General features: G+C 35.4%; 1 protein-coding gene and 1 long non-coding RNA gene across 2 annotated transcripts; both read right to left on the reverse strand.

The window, feature by feature from the left end:
* Positions 1-212: 212 nt before the first annotated feature.
* Positions 213-1,654, reverse strand: LOC145162568 (uncharacterized). The gene is made up of 4 exons (XM_079081678.1): positions 1,080-1,654; positions 927-998; positions 746-838; positions 213-665 (listed from the first exon to the last, which is right to left on the reverse strand). The coding sequence occupies exons 1-4, from the start codon at positions 1,602-1,604 to the stop codon at positions 591-593; spliced, it is 765 nt and encodes a 254-aa protein (XP_078937804.1). The 5' UTR covers positions 1,605-1,654; the 3' UTR covers positions 213-590.
* Positions 1,655-3,432: 1,778 nt separating this feature from the next.
* LOC145162569 (uncharacterized) lies at positions 3,433-16,954 on the reverse strand. Its single transcript, XR_013739180.1, has 3 exons — positions 16,820-16,954; positions 5,970-6,188; positions 3,433-3,523 (listed from the first exon to the last, which is right to left on the reverse strand). It is a non-coding gene; the product is annotated as an uncharacterized LOC145162569 (long non-coding RNA).
* Between the last annotated feature and the right edge of the window lie 189 nt (positions 16,955-17,143).

Consider the following 17,143-nt stretch of genomic DNA (forward strand, 5'->3'; position numbering starts at 1 on the left):
ATGCACGTGTAAGAACCAAGAACTCCTCATTGCTCCATGGTACTGAACTCATTTTTAGTGAAACAAAGAGAGTAAATTTTCAAAAATAATATATGAATAACTGTAACATCGTTTAGTAAACTGTTTTTTAACTTAATGTCAATTTATAGTAGTTTATACACAATATCGCAGTCCAATCTTCTAATTTGTCTGCAATTCATAGTCCAACTTAACTGAAGAATGCAGTGTACTAACTGAGAACACAAGAGATCATTGTTCGAGTTGACAAGCCATTGCATCGAATGACAACACAATACACTGCTACTTGATTTGACAAGCCATTGCACCGGGAAAATAAGGAGTCACTATAAACAGTTGTTGATATCCATTTTAATTGTATCGCATTACTTTTTCCCCTTGCAACTATGGACTCACCTGTACCACTTAGATGGAGCAACAAAGAGGAGGTCGCTTTGGTTCAAGCTTGGATTGTAACTGTAGAGGACGATTTTCCACCGGATCCGCTAATGGTGTACTCGTTTGTAGTTGTAACATTAAACGGTTAATAATCAAATCCAACATTCAATTACATATACAAATATATAATCCAACTACATAGGACCAAGACTCGACCCCCAATAAATTTTTACATTTCCCGTAATTATTAAATCATCTTCCCCTGACACCTAAATTAATAAGCAATAATCTCTAATTAAAAAATGTTTCAATCTACTAAAAAAAATAAAATAAATGTAAGTATAACAACCTCTTTAGCTTCATTATCATCATTTAAATCAAACACATCATCATCAAATTTGTTCCTACTACAACCCGCATTCTCATTCCTCTCCTCCAACTCCTACATTAAAATTAACACATTATAGTTATTAACGAAAGACACCTTAAAATTTAATTATTAAAATCGTAATTGTAATATATATAATAACCTTGTCGTCTTCAATATCACCAAAAACATTTTCATTTGTATTATTTTTATTCATCCCTTCATCTTCTACAACCTACATTTTCAACTATAAATTATGAACAAAAAATTTCAAATATGTTAATAAATTATATAAAAAATGTAGCGTGTAACTAACCGGTTGACCTAAATTTGTTTGGAATACTGCAGGCTCCTCAAAACTGATGTTATTCCATAGATCTTCATAATTCACTTCTTCAACAAACACCTCATTAGGTTCTCGGTTCATAAACACCTGTTGCTCCAGTGCTTGTAGTCGTTTCAACACCTCCTCTAAGTTGGGTTTCTCACTACGCCCACCTCTACCGTGAGAGCGACCACTAGACGACATACTAGACGGAGATTTGTCTTGTCTCCTAAAATGGTCCTGTATTGAGGATGGAACTGATTTCCGTTCACCATATACATACTCTTGCAATGACATATAATAAGAAGATGTCATCTCATCATCACTCGGTGACATTTTATTTCTTGGTCGTTGTCCCTCCGAAAAAATTGAACATATTAAAAATGCATATAAAAGTATAATAATGAATTTTATTAAAAAATAAATAAATTTATAAACCTTTGTCATTGAAAAAATCTTGTTCACATCAACCCATTTCAATTTTTTTGTGCCACTCCATCGTTTCATCTGAGGCATGTCTCTATTTTTTCTCAATACAAATCCACAGGCACGAACAGCCGGAAGCATCTCATATATCCATATCTACAATTTTTACAATTATAGTAATAAAAATAAAAAATAAAATAACTAACATAACAATATAAGCATTTACATATAAATAATTTTTTATACCCTAAATGGAGCCGTAAATCATGAGACGGAGTATTTTAAAGTTTGACGACGCTCCGGCAGTGATAAATTTTTATTTATCTTGTTCCACGTATCCTCAAGGTCGTCACAGGTAAAATCTCATAAATACCTGCCCCACGCAAAACTAACAAAACAAAAAAAAAATTAGTTATAATATACATTAACATTAATAATATAAAACTTTCAAAGTAAACAAAAAATACATGTTCCAGACATCCAAATTCTCAGCAAAAAAAAAAAAAAAAAAAAAAACCAATCTTGTGGCACCCGATCATTTATTTATTTTCCCAAAAATCCTTCACACAAAATGTATATCAAACATACTCTAACTGCATCAGCGTCGCCAACTTCTAAGAATGGATGATTTAAAATATAACTTTTCAGGTCACCGATTTTCACCGAACTATTTGTATGGTTCGGAAATAGACGTTCACGCAATAAACATCTTTTTTAGTACTAACTATTTTTTCTGACACTTTTTTGCCGATCATTTTAGGATACTCGCCAAAATTCAACCAGGTTATTAAACAAAACTCTTCCGGGCCATATACCATTTTCGTATCACCCACTCTAAAATATAACCGGTTTATTCCATCTGGAGATAAAACAACGTCCGACCGTATCTGATGAAGAAACATCTTGTGGAACAGCAATCTGTCCCCTTGTAAACGAGGGACGTCCAACAAGTAACCAAATACTGTTTGTCTAAAAATATCACGTCTGACACCATCTAACACCTCAAATACTTCCCAAATGTTACACCCCGATCCTTTTAAGTTCACAATAGCTTTAACATTGAAATTATTAGAATCATGTTGCACAAAAAACAACAACATATTAAAAAACTAAACAACTATTTCATTTTAAATTATCCGAATATTAAATGCAACAATAATCCAACATTCAAATTACAAACATAAACAATGCAAAAACCAACATTCAATCAATAATTTCTATATTTACGCTGAAAAACAATAACATACTATAACAAATTTTCAACTTAAACGACAAGTATATACAATTTTTCAAGTTATACGATAAGTATACAAACGATTTTTAATTTTCAAATTAAAAAAAATAACATATTCTAACCATACTATAACAATTTTTCAACTTAAACGACATCTATATACAAATTTTCAAGTTATACGACAAATATACAAACGACTACTGTAAACATATTGTAAACATTATTATAACCATTTTTCAAGTTATACGACCACTTATACGACAAGTATATACACTTTTTCAAGTTATACAACAACTATACAAACGACAAATAACATATTCTAACCATGCTATATCAATTTCTCAACTTAAACCACTAACCAAACATATTGTAAACATAATTGTAACAATTTATTTAACTTTGAACTTAAAAAAATAACATATTCTAACCATTTTACTAAATGTACAACAAGTCAATGCACATTCTACGCAGTCTATACTTGTACATTCATACAACCACTAACAAAATAGCATTAAACTTCAAGGTTACTAATAAATAATATTAAATCTATTAAATACAACAAAATTACCCAATCACAAACAATATAATTTTATTTTTTTTACACTAACTAATACAATAAATAATAAAATAATAATAACATATACTAAATAAATGTTAATTAAAACATAAAAAGAGTTAAAATCTAACCATATTTTCGGGATTGTTGAAAAAATCATCCATTTTCTTCAAGAAATCGTCAGAGGAAATCGCCGAGAGAGAGAGAGAGAGAGTTTTTCTAAATTGAAAAGTGAAAAATGAAGAAAAAAAACGGTTTTATAGTTTTTTCAACCAAAAATCACAGGTGGAACAGGCAAAATCGCAGATGGACTATTCCATCTGCGAAGGTGCAAGTGCCTAAAGCACAGTTGTGCTTTAGGTGCTTGTACCATCGCAGATGGAAGGGCAAAATCGCAGATGGGTTTCCATCTGCGATTTCAGTGGTTATAATTGCAATTTTGATTTTTTTTTTTGGCTAAATTTGTAAGGTAATTAGTGTATTTCGCTAAATTTGTAATTTTCTCTTTTTTTCATAATGTTTAGCTTACTCATATTAGACAAAATTACAAAAATGGTCCATGTGGTTTGCCAAAAGTCACAAAGTCAGTCCCTGTTAATTTTTTTTGATGCAAATGGTCCTTGTGGTTTGCAAAACTTGCAAAGTTGGCCCTTTTTACTAACACCGTTAGTAAAACACGGTTAGGGACTAAATCTGTAAGGGTATTTTTGTCTTTTCAAGTATAAAAGGACTGAATTCATGACATTTGATAAACAACAGGGACCATTTTTGAAATTTCTTTGAAAATGACAATTAAATTGCTAGGGGGAGGGATCAAACTCGTGACGTCCACCCTTCTGTTTTGTCCAACGACTAAACCACTTAAGCTAATGGCCCACTTGGTTTTTACCATCTAAAACTCATTTATATAATAATAAATCGATAAAACATAAACAATAAATAAATTAAAAAAAACATTTTTTTACATAATTTTTTTTAATAAAACAAAATGCATTTTAGCGTATTATAAAAAATATGTTTAGAAAAAGTATTTATTTTTATGTATTTATTTTACATAAAATATTTTTTTTAATAAAACATTTTTTTACATATTTATTTTTATGTATTTATTTTACATAAAATGTTTTTTTATGTCTTTAAAAAATACGTTTTCGTATAAAATGTTATTAAGTTGTAATGAAAGACAAATCGGTTGAATTGGTTTTTTTTGGCCTAATCGGTTTTCTAAAAACCGTTTTTCGGTTAAAAAAAAACTTAACAATTTTGTTATATGTATTTTAACAATTAATATTTTTTTTATGTCACAAGTAGTGTTAATTATTGTTATTTTAAAAAAATATATCTTTATTTCTTTTCATCATCATTTTAACCATATAATTTAGAACTAGCGGTTAAGTTGAAATACGTATTTTAAATAAGATATGTAACCGAATAGGTTTTATAAGTGTTTTTAAATACGTATAACCGAAAAACGATTTTTAGAAATACATAAAACAACATATTTTACGTAAAATAAATACATAAAAATACGTTTTATTTATTGTTTATGTTTTATCGATTTTATTATTGTATATATGAGTTTTAGAAAAAAAATATGTTTTGTTTTATTTAAAATGTTTTTGTAATTTACTTATTTTTTTTATAATACGGAAAACACAGTTTATTTTGCTTAAGAAAAATTATGTAAAAAAATGTTTTTTGTAATTTATTTATTGTTTATGTTTTATTAAAAAAACATTTTATATAAAATAAATACATAAAAAAAATACTTTTTCTAAACGCATTTTTTTATAATACGCTAAAATACACTTTGTTTTATTAAAAAAAATGTTATCTATAGAAAAGTCCCAAACTTTTTCAAAAGTTTCAATAAAGTTCTAAAAGTTTTTTTTTAACAGAAAAGTCCCAATATTTTTATTTTTTGTCTAAATTTACAAAAAAATCGTTTTTTATATTTGAACAGCAAATGATAGATTATATGATTTTTTCAAAATATTGAGTTTTTTTTATTCAATAAAAAACTTTTAGGACTTTATTGAAACTTTTGAAAAAAAGTTTGAGACTTTTCTATAGATAACCCAAAAATAATTATGTAAAAAAATGTTTTTTTAAATTTATTTATTGTTTATGTTTTATCAATTTATTATTATATAAATGAGTTTTAGAAGGTAAAAACCAAGTGAGCCTTTAGCTCGAGTGGTTAAGTTGTTGGGCAAAATAGAAGAGTGGATGTGATGAGTTTGATCCCTCCCCCTAGCAATTTAATTGTCTTTTTCAAAGAAATTTCAAAAATGGTTCATTTGGTTTATCAAATGTCACGAATTCAGTCCCTTTATACTTGAAAAGACGAAAATACCCTTACAGATTCAGTCCCTACTTTGTGACTTTTGGCACACCAAAGAGACAATTTTTGTAATTTTGTCTTATTATTTTTTTTTTTTTTTGAATTGTAAATACATTAGAGACTAGCAAGACGCTAGCACAAAAAAGAGTTACAAATTACAAGGACATAAAGGAGAAATACACCATTTTTGTAATTTTGTCTTGATATTAACTAGGGTAACAATAAAGTTGGGAAATGGTGGGGTTAAACTTTAAAGTTGGTAAATAAATGAAATAAGGACAGATAAAAATGAAAAATATCAATCATTAGATACTTGAAAACCTGACATGGGACGATGGCCGGATTTTAAAAGTCGCAGGCGTCCAATCGTTGTCCGCCTATCTGCCGACATGGAAGCGGCCAGCGGCGCGTTAAACTCGAGATTTTAATCTCACAGTCACAGGTTCCCCTCTTTAATCTTTTACATTTTCTCAAAAATGAAAAACTTATATTCTTTATTATCAAAACCAGAAAACCAACGTTATCGAACAAGTACCACAACTGCACAAGCATCAAATAATTTTTATCTCACAAACAAGACCACAAGTTTGGAGTTTAAAGCACATCTGGATAGCTGGATATGATATGAATGCATATTATCATATTATTTAATGAATATTTACTTGCATGATTCAAAAGTAAATAACTAGGTTGATATTATAGTCTCATACTCACACTAGTAATCTGTTCGAGGCATCTATTAGAACGAAATCAATAGTTTCCCCTTCAATTCTTGTAAGTTACCAATATGGATATGGACTACTTAAAACTTACCCATATATGCAGATACCAAATGATTTTTACTCCAACGATATTAGATGTTATCTTCTTTCCTTTAAGTTACACGTTTAAATTTATTAAAAGTAGTTTAAGAATATATCAGATTTGTGATTTAAAAAAATATATATATATTATAGTACACATTTGCCCTTTCTATTTAACGGAATAAATTTCAAATGGATCCATAATTAAAAACGTAATATGTAAGACATGCAAGTTTTAAAATAGTTACTATTGGAATTAGGTAACGAACTATTTACGATTAAAAGAAATGCAACCGAAAACAAATGTTATTAAAGTGTAACAAATAATTTAAACTTTATAAAAGTTACCTTGATAACATCTTATGGCAGGTTTAACATAACAATCTTTCGGTTAATATTATAAATTGGTAACAAACTATAAAAAACGTTTAAAAAAACACTGGTAGATTGTTGGTAACAAACTATTTAAAACGTTTAAAAAAACACTAAGATCCTTGCTAGGATCGGTCCCGTAGCGTACAAACTCCAGTTACCTCGAGCGCTTAGCAGCGTTCATCCCGTCTTCCTTGTGTCGAACCAAAGAAGTGTCCGTCCGATGAGACACTTGTGGTTCCCCTCGACGAGATCGAGCTAGACAAAAGTCTACGTTTCGTGGAAGAACCTGTCGAAATCATGGACCGATAAGTCAAACGCACGAAGCAGAGCCACATCCCGATAGTGAAGGTTCGCTGGAATGCCAAGCGGGGACCTGAATTCACTTGGGAGCATGAGAATCCAAGGAAACAGAAGTACCCCCATCATTTCCAAGTCCACGGGTTACATCTTTATTCTTGAATTTCGGGACGAAATTCCATCTAACGGGGGGATGATGTGACAACCCGAAACTTCTACCTGGTACATCTAGTCAGTTAATATAAGTTAAACTCGTTTCTGTTAACTCCTAGCACTGATTAAGGGTTCAATTAAGCGTTCTAAGCTTGAGTATAGCCAAGGTTGAGGTTAGGAATGAGTTAGCAAGTCGTAGGATGACAAAATCGGGCCATACACACCCTTAGGGGGAGTGTACGGTCGTACACATGGGTGTGCGGCCGCACACTCATCTCTTGGCCGCACACTCACTTCTAGGCAGCACACCCACCCCTATATAAAGGGTAGACCCCTTTCCTTTCATTCCTTTAACACCTTGGCAGCACACAACACCATTTCTCTCAAGCTTCTTCAACCACAAACTCTCCAAAAGCTTCAAAAACGTGAGTAATCCATCCCTTAGCTTGTTGTGCTTGAAGAACCACTTGATCTAAGCCTTGAATCATTGAGTCCCGTCATGTTCGTCATCTCTTTGAAGGAGTGCGGTCGCACACCCACATAAGGTGGCCACACACTCTTAAAAGACCCTCCAAAGTGAGAGTTGGACTTCCATCTTCGAGTTAGACATGACCATAGCCTTGCTGCACCTTAGAATTGGCGTTTTGGACACAAACATGTAGGGTGTACGGCCGCACACGCCTGTGTACGGCCGCACACGCCTGTGTACGGCCGCACACACCCTTGTGCGGAAGCACACTCATGTGTGAGGTAGCACACTCCCTTGTGCAGCAGCACACTCATGTGTGTGCGACCACACACTCACCCTAGGACCACAAACCCATTTCTAAGACCCTAAACTTGTACTACAACTAAGTATGGACCTAGAACACTTCATGGATGCAAGTATGGACCTTGAAAACACCTCAAAGGCACCTTCCATGATGAGTGTACGGCCGCACACCCGTTGGGCCGCACACCCATGGCCGCACACACACTTAAGATGGCCACACACCTCCCTCATGCAATCCTGTAAGGTCCTAGCACTTAGTGTAAGTAGTCCAAAGTTCTTAGAGTGGTTCTCCATCATATTTAGTAGGGAAATACCTTCATTTGACTCCTTTATGTGTCATTACATGTTAATTAGTATCAAATCGTGTTCAAGGCTTCACTTGAACATCCCGCATTCCGTATCGATCTTTCATTCAAATCGCCCGAGGTGAGTTCATACCCCTACGCTTTTTCCGAGTTTTTCATGTTTTCAGGGGGGAATACAAGCAAAAGTACAAGGAAACTTGTGCTCAAAATATATTATTTTGTTTAAGATAATTATATTTTCAGTATGCTTTTAACACGGAAAACAGTTTTACCAAACGATTAAGAAATCAACTCATGGAAACAGTTATCAAAACTAGAGCAATGAACTTATGAATCATGTAGTAAAAGGTATCGTTTTATAAAGGATTCATGTTAATCACAAAAGGATTTTCTATATTATTACTTGTAAATTTGTTAGTCTAAGTTGGAGACATGTCCTTGGTAACACTCACCACCGAAACAGAGTGTAGGACTAGCACGTATAAGCAGAATCTCTTGTAGGGAGAGCGTGACTGTTGTGTATAGATCTATACGGGACTGACTATCCCGCACCTCGCTGCTAGCTACAGTCAGACCGGCAGGTCTACGGGTGACAAATTCATAAAGAATACTGGCCCCGATACGTGCCATATCAAGTTAATGTATGGTTATAAAACTCACAACCTAGATAGCAGAGATTTACTTTTGTAATAATGAATCAAGTGGACTAACCTCAAAGTAATAACCGATTTGATTACTAGAGGGTATTAATAATACCTTCAGGATTTAGTTCACAACGTTTTTATTAGTTTTATTTATGTAATAATGCTAATATACCTCACTGGGAGTAACCAGGTTTTTTTCAAAGAAACTACGTTTAACGATATAAGTATGGTAGATACTTGTACACTTCATTTTTGAACGGATAACCAACAACCTACTTTTAGGGAAAATATAGGATTTTCCCGGGATAACTCGGCCTTTCATAAACGGATTGTTTAACAAGTAACTAACGGATGTTCATATTCATTCCACGACACCTTGGATTGTACATATCTTGTATGAATCTGGAAGTCATGGAAGGAATGGGTTTTTAAACACACTTTTTATAAGAAAATATAGGATTTTCTTGAGGAACACTTTTCAAAAGGATCAAAGAAACATTTTCCACCAAAACTAAATGCTTATGAACTCACCAGCTTTATGCTGATATTCTTTCAAAACTGCTTGTATTCTCAGGAAATTAGTAAACAGGTACTTCCAGGAGTTCGGAGAAGTCGGAGCATTAGAGTCATGTCTTTCATTTTCCTTTTGATATGAACAAAACTAAGTATCAAACAATGTAAACATTTTTCATATATGTATTCAATGTTTGGTTGTGTTTACTATGCTTGCTATGATACAACTGTTGTGATACTACGCATGACGTCCTCCACCCCGGAACGATTCCGCCGTCCCGGTTTCGGGGTGTGACAGATTGGTATCAGAGCTATTGTTTATAGTGAACTAAGTATACCGAACCTTACATGGTATACAACTATAAACATTAAGGGGCCTAAGTGCTCTAAACTAAAAGTATACTTTCAAAAATACAATTATTTTTATAAAAGTATATAAGTATACCCGAGTATCAGAATCCGTGTCATAAGTAGAACAAAACAAAAGTATTTGGATGTTGGACATTGCAGTTAAACCTGGGCAGTTATGTAATCATGTATAGGATCAATATAGCCTGATCAACTATATTCATTCGAGACATGACCAACATGTGTTTGGGAGTGACCGTGGTGTTACAGCAAGCCTAAAACTTTCCTAGATACCAGAAGAGTTCTAGAACCAAACGTAAGGGTTAAAATACTATAGGAGTATTTTAGGATGCTATAACAACCGAACCGAAAACTTACCCAAGAATCCATCCCTCAAGAATCAATCATGTAACTATAATACATTGGAAGTATTATTAGATTCGATGCCTATTAACTATCCCTTTACCCCTATCTCGCATAGATAGCATGGCCGGATTCCATCTCCCTGGCGACCCGTACTTTCCCAACCAAGGAGATGATGGATGGCTCGAGCCAGCGCCAGAAGAGAACCATGAGATTCCTTTGGACGATGACTTCGCCGAACCATTTCCTGAAGAGACTGACTCAGAACCTGAAGTCGAGAATCTGCCTCAAGTAGCCCCGATACCAAATCCTAGCCCCCGACTTGAGTTCGAAGGCCCAACACCTATGTGGGTCGGAAGCCTGGATAGATGGAGTCATGAACAAGGCCAACGCCGCCCGTACGATGGGGATCGCCGCTTCTACAATGTGAACGAAGGAGGCTCCGCAGACAGAGCCCTTCCAATCATAGTCCGCCGAGTGGCCCGCAACGTTGAACTAAACTTGGCGGCCATTCAGCGAACTATGGAGCTTGAGGCAGACTTGGATGTCAACACAAATCGCATTAACAATCTTGAAGTTGCTCACGGGAGAACTATGAGGGACAATGAAGCTCTGCAACAAGAGCTAGCTACCACTCGAACTGAGGTCATAGAGCTCCAAGCACGCCAGACAGTATACGAGAGCCGTCTGCTTGACATGGAGCGCCAACTGGCTAACTTAAGGATCCGTCCGAGGAGTGCCCGTCGCCGATAGGAGAATACTCTACTCATCCTTCCTTTTTGGTCTAAGGAAAAACTTTCATATCTATGTTCTGAGTAGTTCTTTTCCGTAAACATCTCTGTCTTTCTTGTTGCCAAGATGTCCTCTGTATTAGTATAACTTAAACCTACTTTTAGGTCAAGGTTTCCGAAATATGTGTAATCTCAGTTTCAGTTATAGTGGCAACAACCATATGTCAGTTAAAGATTATCATTGTCAAAACTATACCTTGGAGCAGTGGCATGCAAATTAAGCAACTTTATCAAAGTCCTATCACCGTTTCGTCTTAAAAGCATGTGTCATGGGAAGTACTCTTACCTTAAGAACGATCATTCCTTTTCCCCATCGATTTCATATCAGTCTCCATAAAAAGCTACGATGTCATAATCGGCATGAGATGGTTGAGCCCCAAATCGTGTTGATGTCCTTTGTTTCGAGAGGGCGATTCGTCTCAACCTTTCCCTCTGACGAAGTCCTCACTGGTTATAGTGATAAAATTTGTTCGAACCTTCGTATCATTTCCTGCGCCAAAGCCCAGAAGTATCTGCGAAAGGGATGCCATGCATTCCTGGCTCATGCTGTCAATGAGATGCAAAAAGTTAAAGGCCTCGAGAGCATCTCCGAAGTCTGCAACTTTCCTGATGTCTTCCCCAAAGACATTCCAAGGATTTCTTCCGAGTGTCAAGTTGAATCCCGTATCGACTTGATCCCCGGAACTACCCTTATAGCTAAATCTCCATATCGTCTAGAGCCGACGAAAATGTGAGAGTTATCCAGCCAGCGCAATGAGCTGAACAACAAGGAGTTCGTAAGTTTATTGTATGTTAACTTTATTGTGTTCAAATCTTTTCTATTCTTGCTAGGACCACATCGTGGGGATGTGGGTCGAATCAATGAGAGCCAGATAGCAAAACGGGAAATCTTAATGCATAGATAAACATTTAGGATACATCCAGAGGCAACCATCGTTGCTCACAAGCTTCTTTTCTTGACATGTAGCAGATCATGCCTCCGAAGAAACGTAACCAACCCACCGGTAAGACGCCAATCCTCCAGATGGACTCAGCTACGTTCCAAGCTACTGTCACAGCAGCCGTAGCAGCCGCCCTAGCTGTTCTTAACGCTAACAACACACATGTAGGTGGAAGTGTTAATGGCAATCCAAATCTTGGTGTTAACCAATCTCAACAACAAGTGCCTACTAGAAAGGACACACCTGATCTCCAACCTAACATCCTAAAACTAAAGTTCAAAGGGAGTTGTTCAACCCAAAGACCTACTGAGAGGCAACGAATTGGGACAGTCAGTACCCCAGTCAGCCCTGTTGTTCCAACACCAACCATACCCTACTGTGGAAACCTCCCGCACTGCAGCAAATGCAACTACGATCATCATGGAGTCTGCCGAGTGCTGCATTGCACTAGATGCAACAGGAAGGGGCACACCTCCAGCAGTTGTAGGACCCTAATCAAGTTCATCACTCCCGACTACCAATGTTGGGACAAGTCCAACCTGTTACCTCTGTGATAGTGTAGGACATTTCAAAAGAGACTACCCAACAGAGAAGAACAATGAGGAAACAGGAGGAGTCTGACCTCAGAGAATGAGGAAGCATCAAAGAACCCTGCTATGTTTTGGAACGTTTTCGAAAACCCCTTTAATTGCTCATATTCGTGATTATTTCCTCGTCTAATTTAAATCACGACGTTCTTATAAGATTTAAAGCCCCAACGAGTAAATTATGACAGCTTAGTGAATACGTTAGGTTCAGTTGTAATTATACACGGCTTGTGTACACCAAACGATCATAGAGAGATCTAGTAAGAACCATTTCATGAAAGTTCATAGTTTCAAAACATCAGAATCCTCGTGTTAGTAGTACCGGTTAACTCCGAGTCAAACACAGAAAACACCAGAGACATTCACCCAGAGGCATCAATGTCCTAACAAAACGATCCTTCCGGACGAACTTAACGCGCGATTCTACGACGTCATCATGTTTAGTCCGACTGAGTTTATGTTATACCAAACCCTTTTTGTCTTAAATCGTTCGATCGCAAAACTCCCGTCGCTCGTAACGACAAATTAGATGCGAACTTCGAAAATTCATCTCTCTTCGAAACCCGAAAGTATTCATGCGAAGAGTATGACCCACAAAGAAATGGATAAAGTAAGAGAACAATCCGGACAATTATAGATACGTCGTGGGACACTCATCTACCCTTAGTGGAACTTTCTTGCAACAACGGCGACCTTTCCAACATCAAGGATGTGCCGTTCGAAGCCCTCTATTGCCATAAGTATATATCCCCTATGTGCTGGGCTGAGGTGGGCGACACGCAACTAGTCAAGAGTCGAGTCCACGAAAGTACTCTCATGAGTCCTGAAATCATCCGAGAGGCGACTGAAAAGGATCGTACGAAAGGGCTACGCCGATGAGAGACAAAAACCCTTGAAATTCCAATTTGGTGACCGTGTCCTTTTAAAGGTCTCACCCTGGAAAGGCCTGATACGCTTCGGAAAGCGTAGAAAGCTAAATCCAAGATACGTTGGACCGTCTGAGATCCTTGCTAGGATCGGTCCCGTAGCGTACAAACTCCAGTTACCTCGAGCGCTTAGCAGCGTTCATCCCATCTTCCTTGTGTCGAACCAAATAAGTGTCCGTCCGATGAGACACTTGTGGCTCCCCTCGACGAGATCGAGCTAGACGAAAGTCTACGTTTCATGGAAGAACCTGTCGAAATCATGGACCGAGAAGTCAAACGCACGAAGCAGAGCCACATCCCGATAGTGAAGGTTCGCTGGAATGCCAAGCGGGGACCTGAATTCACTTGGGAGCACGAGAATCCAAGGAAACAGAAGTACCCCCATCATTTCCAAGTCCACAGGTTACATCTTTATTCTTGAATTTCGGGACGAAATTCCCTCTAACGGGGGGATGATGTGACAACCCAAAACTTCTACCTGGTACATCTAGTCAGTTAATCTAAGTTAAACTCGTTTCTGTTAACTCCTAGCACTGATTAAGGGTTCAGTTAAGCGTTCTAAGCTTGAGTATAGCCAAGGTTGAGGTTAGGAATGAGTTAGCAAGCCGTAGGATGACAAAATCGGGCCATACACACCCTTAGGGGGAGTGTACGGTCGTACACATGGGTGTGCGGCCGCACACTCACTTCTAGGCAGCACACCCACCCCTATATAAAGGGTAGACCCCTTTCCTTTCATTCCTTTAACACCTTGGCAGCACACAACACCATTTCTCTCAAGCTTCTTCAACCACAAACTCTCCAAAGCTTCAAAAACGTGAGTAATCCATCCCTTAGCTTGTTGTGCTCGAAGAACCACTTGATCTAAGCCTTGAATCATTGAGTCCCGTCATGTTCTTCATCTCTTTGAAGGAGTGCGACCGCACACCCACATAAGGTGGCCTCACACTCCTAAAAGACCCTCCAAAGTGAGAGTTGGACTTCCATCTTCGAGTTAGACATGACCATAGCCTTGCTGCACCTTAGAATTTGCGTTGTGGACACAAACATGTAGGGTGTACGACCACACACGCATGTGTACGGCCGCACACACCCTTGTGCAGCAGCACACTCATGTGTGAGGTATCACACTCCCTTGTGCGGCAGCACACTCATGTGTGTGCGACCACACACTCACCCTAGGACCACAAACCCATTTCTAAGACCCTAAACTTGTACTACAACTAAGTATGGACCTAGAACACTTCATGGATGAAAGTATGGACCTTGAAAACACCTCAAAGGCACCTTCCATCATGAGTGTACGGCCGCACACCCATTGGGCCGCACACCCATGGCCGCACACACACTTAAGGTGGCCACACACCTCAAAGTCACCTTCAAAAGGATCAAAGAAACATTTTCCACCAAAACTAAATGCTTATGAACTCACCAGCTTTATGCTGATATTCTTTCAAAACTGCTTGTATTCTCAGGAAATTAGTAGACAGGTACTTCCAGGAGTTCGGAGAAGTCGGAGCGTTAGAGTCATGTCTTTCATTTTCCTTTTGATATGAACAAAACTATGTATCAAACAATGTAAACCTTTTTCATATATGTATTTAATGTTTGATTGTGTTTAGTATGCTTGCTATGATACAACTGTTGTGATACTACGCATGACGTCCTCCACCCCGGAACGATTCCGTCGTCCCGATTTCGGGGTGTGACATATATTAATCTTATTAAAAAAACAATTTTATATATAATCTATGTTAATAATATTCACATTTAACAAACTTTTTTATATTTTTTCAAAAAATATAAAAAAACAAAATGTCAAAAAAATTAAATTTATTCAAACAATACGTCAAAAAACTAGCACAAACTATTCAAAAAGACATCAAAAAATATAAACGAACAAAATATAAAAAAACATTAAATCATAAATTCGAAAATATGTCAAATAAAATCTAAATAATAAAAAAAAATGTAAGCGAAAAAATATAAAAAAATTTCTAAGGGTATGCACTGCAATTTCTTTTTTTTAATAGACTAAGGGTTTGCACTGCAATTTCTTTAAACCACAAGATGCATCTTGTTAAATTTTCACATATTAGACTGGAATATGAAAGTACAAATCTAACCAAACTATAGAATTAAAAGAAAAAAAAGATGTGACAATAGTTGAGCAGACATATCATAAAAAAAGATGGATGTGTTGTTGATGTGAAAGTAGTTGAGCACACATATCATAAAAATTTATATTTAGTTATATAAAATAAAACAAGTGAACTAAACCTATGGTGTTTTTTCTTTACATATTTAACTAACATTATTTTTATAAAATAGCACATATTAAAATTATTATTCTATTAATTAAAAATTGCAAAATCCATTAAGCTCTATTTTTGATATTAAATGTAAGTATGAATGGACAAACATTGGATCCCACATTAGTGCGGAAATTCTTTTCGATATTTGGACTTCGATTATCCGTTACTTTATATTGATTTTGTTTGTATGTGCGTAGTCAACAATTTGACAATAACCTTTTCGTACATATATTTATACACCATTTAAAGTAAAATTTCAATTTCCTACTAACGTTTTAGATTACCGACTACTTTATTTGGTTCTCGTCTATATTGGCTAGGTGTTGATCTTGAGTCGAACATCATGTTCGTAATTATTATATAAAAACAACATTGGATTAAATTGTATGTATTTTTTTATATATAATTCTTACTAGTATGAGAGTATGAAAGTGTGTCACATCTTTTATATATATAAAAAACCAAGACTGGGCCAACGTCCAATTTTATTTTATTTTATTATTTTTTTTTTCCCCATTTTTTCGGTGATTCAAAAAATTATAATTGAATCAATTTTAGTATAATGTAAGCTAAATTCTAAACTTAGTACAAGGTCATACTGTTTACATGTGTAACACATCAAATGAAAATATAGTTTTTAGCTTATAAACTAACTTACATGTAACATATCAAAAAATTAACTTATAAATTAATTTATAAGTTACAATAAATTATTTTTATAGTATAATCAAACATCACGTTATAATAAACTCAAAAAATAAATAGAGCCTTAGCCATGTCTTACATAAGAACCGTACCAAACTATTTGATCAAGTTAGATTTGTTTCCTCGCTTCACATTTTGATTGCCACCTAACACCATGTTATTCTACCGATTACATCCACTTTTATATATATATATATATATATATATATATATATATATATATATATATATATATATATATATATATATATGGTATGACGGTTTTTTCCGGGTTTACCGTTAAACCATAAACATAATATGAACAACAATTAAAATCAAGAAGAGTAAACTTACAATGAAGGTTACGAGGGGAGAAGCAACCAGAGTTGTAGCAGCTCTTTTTTTTTTTTTTTTATGTATAAGGGATATAATATTAAGTGTTTGAAAGAACTAGGAACGTAAGAGATAGGCTAAGAGAATCGGAAAGAAAGTATTTTGAGAGACATGAAAGAATTAATAACAACAAAATTTTTATTCGTATGAGATTTCGATGATTTTTTCAATCGTTTACAACCCTTTAAATAGGCAAAGGGTAGCGTAAGAATTACAATTCAATAGACAGACACTTGAAAATACATAAAGTAGAAAATGACTTGCACACCTACATAAAGTAGAAAA

Source organism: Lactuca virosa, chromosome 3, assembly GCF_052849685.1.
Source record: "Lactuca virosa cultivar CGN04683 chromosome 3, Lactuca_virosa_CGN04683_v6, whole genome shotgun sequence".
Lineage (NCBI taxonomy): Eukaryota > Viridiplantae > Streptophyta > Magnoliopsida > Asterales > Asteraceae > Lactuca > Lactuca virosa.